At 44.5% G+C, this 4,748-nt stretch overlaps 1 protein-coding gene across 1 annotated transcript; it reads left to right on the top strand.

Moving 5' to 3' along the window:
- Positions 1-1,266: 1,266 nt before the first annotated feature.
- On the top strand, positions 1,267-2,058 carry LOC103538905 (leucine-rich repeat-containing protein 30-like). The gene has a single exon (XM_008505356.2). It carries the CDS (start codon positions 1,267-1,269, stop codon positions 2,056-2,058), a length of 792 nt encoding a protein of 263 aa, XP_008503578.2.
- Positions 2,059-4,748: the final 2,690 nt, after the last annotated feature.

Genomic DNA, 4,748 nt, shown 5'->3' with positions numbered 1-4,748 from the left:
AAAGAAGATGCCAAAGGGTAAGTCTGGATGCTGTTAGTTCTTTTGTCAGAATCTTCTGGGTAGAGGCCTCCCAGCACTTGCCACCCATTTGTGCAGTCACACACATCTCTGGCACTGGGACACAAGCTCCCTGCAAACTCAGCACAATCCTGGGCTGAGGAGATCAGAACTGAACATGGTGGGAAAGCAAAGCTGATGTGTTCTCCTTTCACAAGACTTGACCTGGTAAACCTGCATAAATCATACCTCTAAAGCATTTTTTTCTACCTTTAGCAGCATCTGGGATGCTGTCTTTGAAAAGCATTTGAAATAGTTGTCCTAAGCATTTTTCAGCTGAAAGCCTTAAGGATTGGAGGATGAAGTAAAAAAGGTGGACTCTCTCAGCTTAAGGTTTCAAACCCTCTATTTTCTCCTTCCAGGAAAATGATGTGCTCTCTACACCACATGCTGTGCTGAGGGGTTAGGGATAAACCTGGCATTTTTCATCTGCCCTACATTTGTGTGCCAGTGAGAGATAAAAATTTGCTTTTAAATATGCCAAAGCAAGTCTAGCACAAGTGAAGACTATATCTCTGTGGTGCAAAGGCTCATAAGCTCAGCAAGAGGGAGAAGGACTTTCAGATTTCAGCACTGACTCTTTATTGTGTTTGCTGAATGTTAAAGACACAGCCTGACCTGAGGGCAGGACCTGTTCATAGCTCCCAGATCCCAGGCCACCAGCTATGATATGAGTCTGTCTTCTTCTGGCTTTGTTTACCAAGCGCTTTATCTTCTCCCATTTATCGTGTGTTTTGTCCACCCAGCATTTCTGTTTCCATTGCAATCCCAACCACTGTGAGTTCCTCAAACAACAGCACCCTGGCTGTTCCCAGAAGGAGAAAGCTGCACACACACAAATAAGATTTCAGTCAGTCTGGCAAAAAGCACAGGCACGAGGCTGCTGTTCCACTTTCAGCACTGACAGGGATTTGCCACCAGTTCATCAGCTGCAATCGTGTGAGGCCACCTCAGAGCCTGGGAGCTAGGATTGTGTAGGCAGCAGAGCTGGAAGGGAAACACCTTGTTAGGTGAGAACACCAAGTGTTTGCTCAGTGGGAGGTATCTGAGCAACCCAAACACTCTGCCAGTGTGTTGGTAACGTGCCTGGCACAAAGGACAGCTGACAGAGGGCCTCAATCCACTAAGAATTTCAGAGGTTGTCTGTGGAACACACAACAAACTGTCATTGATCCCCTCAGTTCATCCAGCCCCGGTTCTGGTGGGTCAATGGACACAGCCACCTCCTTCAGATGTGCCTCTGATCGACTCTGGAGGTACCTTAAAGAGCAAGATCCCAAGTATGAAGGGAAGAAGAAACTCAAGATCACGGGCAGAGAACTGGTGTCTGTTCCTCCAGAGGTCTTTGGCTTAGACCAGCTGCAGGTCCTGGAGATGAGCCCAGAACGAGAGAGTTGTCTGAAGTATCAGCTGGAGCTGCTCCCCCGAGAGATCAGCCACCTCCAGAACCTAACCTGTCTCTACGTGGACTCCAACAACTTGAAGAAAATCCCTGCTGAAATTGGCACTTTGAGTCACTTGGAGAGGCTCACTCTGAGCAATAACAGCCTGAGCTCACTGCCCCCAGAAATGGGAGCACTTCAAAAGCTCCACAGCCTCCACCTGGCCAACAACAGCCTCACCGAAGTGCCTCCAGCCCTCTGCCAGCTGAGGAGCCTCACCTTTCTAGATGTGAGTGACAACAAAATATGCACAATCCCCTCTAGCATCCGGCATCTGGAGAAACTGGAAACATTGCTATTGCTCTTCAACTCACTGGAGAGCCTGCCTGAGGATGTCTGTCTTTTGAGGAACCTCTGCACCCTTTGGTTGGGAAACAACCGTCTACGGTCCCTTCCAGCAAGTTTTGGGGAGCTGGTGAACCTGGACTGGGGACACAATTATTGTTCATGCAACTTTGAAGGGAATCCACTGGAATGTCCTCCCCCTGAAGTCTGCAGCAGAGGCCCCAGAGAGATAAGAGACTATTTCTTGTCATTCCATAGGACTCAGAGAGACTAAACAATCAGTGTCAGCCCTCTCAAAGTGACAGCTGAATTTATTCCATGCAAATCAACTAAACAAGCAAAATGAGCTTCAGATGGAAAAATCTGGTGAAATCACTGGAGCTCAAAACCTTTCTCTCTGCTGTAAGGTGATTACTCCTCTGACAGTCTTTTTTTATTAATTTTTTTTAACATTAGGATTGAACAGTGTTTTAGCCTTTCCAAAAATTCACTCAAGGACAGCTATAATCTTTTTGTTATTTATAATTGCATACACATATCTCAGGAAATGTTGCAGAAAAGCATCCAGTGTGAGAAAATGAGCAACAGCTACTCTGGGAGGATAGAGTCAGGTGAACACTGGGTGGTATGTAAATAGCAATGATGCATTCTGTTTGTTTGCACATGATGTTGATGCTGGAGTCTGGAGTTGGAGCAGGTGCAGGCTGAGATTTCTGCAAGTGCTTAAAGCAACACTGCCTTGTGGATTTGGCTTTGCTTCAGATAGCCTAGAATCTCATTATTTTCCAGGGTATTTTACATCTAGCACAAAGGCAGAAGCAGCTCAGGCTTCCCTTTCTACAAGGTTGCATGCAAGCAATGTCTCCATTGCTTCAGCAGGACATGGTGTATTTCTTGCCCAGTTTCTTCTGAAGAGTAATTTCAGCACAGGGTTGTTTCACTCTCTGGGGAAAGCAGGGACCTGGAGCAGATATGCAGGCCTTGATAATACTGCTGCATGTTTGCCACATTTAGAGCATGCAGCAGTAGCAAAAAGGTTTTGACTTTTACCAAGGCTGAGAAAGTGTTCAGAGATATTAAAATATGAGTATTTTATTTGCATACTTCCTGCAAGGCGATATTTCTGAGAATCTCTGTCTACAATCATAAAAGGCTTCATCACTGTTACACTATGGAATTGCTGAGACTCCCTTCTGTTTTGTTTTGCTCTCTGTTCCCCCTAACCTCTCATCAGTATTTTCCTTCCTTCTCTCTGTAGCTTTGCTCTTTGTGTTTTGTCTTTGGCTGCTCCCTCTGATACTATTTGTGTTTCATTTTTCTCTCATCAAAAGCCTCTCATTCCATTGTAAATGCTTTTCTTTGCCCTCTTGTCTCCTTTGTTTCCCATTTCTCCTTTGGTCAACATACAGAAAACTGCAGCTTTGTGCCTTTCATGGAGAGAAGAAGGGCTGAGTCAGGCCTTCTGGGAGCTGAACATGTTCCTCCAGGGTTTCCAGAGAAGAGGAGAGAGAAAAGACTTGAGGCAATGAGACATGGACCATTAAGTCTCTTGTTCAGTTATTTTCTTCTCTTTGTTACAAAGATCAGCCCAAGGGGAATAAGACGTCTGAATCGATGCTGAAGTTTTACTGGGTGACAAAAGCACAACTCCAGATATTCTTAGCATGAACGGATTTTTACATTGCCCTGCTCCCAAGTCTGCCCTTGACCTCTGTGGAGCTTTCCAACCAGCCAGCCCTTTTTAGAAGGTACAGAAACCATTCAGATTAGGAGCAGTGTGTCACACACAGTGGTAGATCAATGCCTGGCAATGATGGGTATGCAGTAACATCCCACCAGTTTATTCTGTTTTCCTGCAGCTGGTTTTATTTGAAGATGTGTGGCACAGGAAAGAATGAGTAAAGAGACAATGGTGCCCTGCTCACTTTGTGCTCTCTGGCAGTATAAAGAATCAGAGATGAAGGAGCTGCACAATCAACTTCAAGTCCTTTGCATTGTTATTTTTCAGAGGAGATTTTCAGCATGATGATGCAGTATGTGTGGTAGCTTCTGAAGCTGACACTAAGTCAGACAGAGGGTGAATCAAAATGGCAAAATAAAAGACATTGAAGGACTTGGATTTGTGCCTGTTTGTGCCATAGATCCATCCTCAAACAGATCTGCTGTCTTATTTCCCTATTCCTCCTGCCCCACTTTACATGTGCAGTCACCCTGCTTTCTAGAGCTTCTCTAGGACAGGACATAAGTACACAGACAGTACTAGCAGTGGGGCACAAGGCAAGATTATTCCCCTGATTTAAGACGTGTTGGAATGAAGTGTCTGTGGTCTTTGTTTTAGAGTTTTGTGTCTAACACACTGAATCCTTCCCAGGAGTCAGATTAAACAAGTGGTAAGAGGGACATTTCCCCATGTCCAATGTCAAACTCTTCAGATCCTACCTCACTGTTTTGCTTCTACATTTCACAGGGTTTGGTCTGCAGGATCCATTTACAGTTTTGGCTTCATTTCCCTTCTGCTTTTTGATCAGTGACTTCTGAAAGCCAAGCTGGCTTTGGCTTGTTTGGGGAGTTTATAGCATCTCACAGCTTTCACTTTTAGTTTTGGCTGACCATGTTTCACACACTCAGTTTAACAAGTCTGCTCTTAAAAACCACAGACATACCTTCTGAAGTCTGATGGTTTCTGTTAATAATATACTTGTCATTCCTGGAAGTGAATGGGTCTAAAAAAGGGGTTAAAGCATGCAAGAAAATCTTTAATAAATAGTGCCAATACTCCTCCTGTAATGCTCCAGACTGTTGGCATCAAGAAAAATTCTGAGAAATTTATGCAAGTGATGGTACTTTGACCATCAGAGCAGACTGAATATGTTATTCATCTAGAAAAAAAATTCTGTCCTGACACCATGCTGTCTGTCACCTCTTTGTCTCCCTTTGTTCTGGCTGATTCCAAAGTCACACCTT

This window comes from Calypte anna, chromosome 2, assembly GCF_003957555.1.
Source record: "Calypte anna isolate BGI_N300 chromosome 2, bCalAnn1_v1.p, whole genome shotgun sequence".
Taxonomy (NCBI): Eukaryota; Metazoa; Chordata; class Aves; order Apodiformes; family Trochilidae; genus Calypte; species Calypte anna.
This window is presented reverse-complemented; position numbering and strand designations above follow the sequence as displayed.

What these genes read in the sequence shown, in the direction of transcription:
- LOC103538905 (XM_008505356.2), top strand. Translation starts at nt 1,267, where the DNA reads ATGGACACAGCCACCTCCTTCAGATGTGCCTCTGATCGACTCTGGAGG.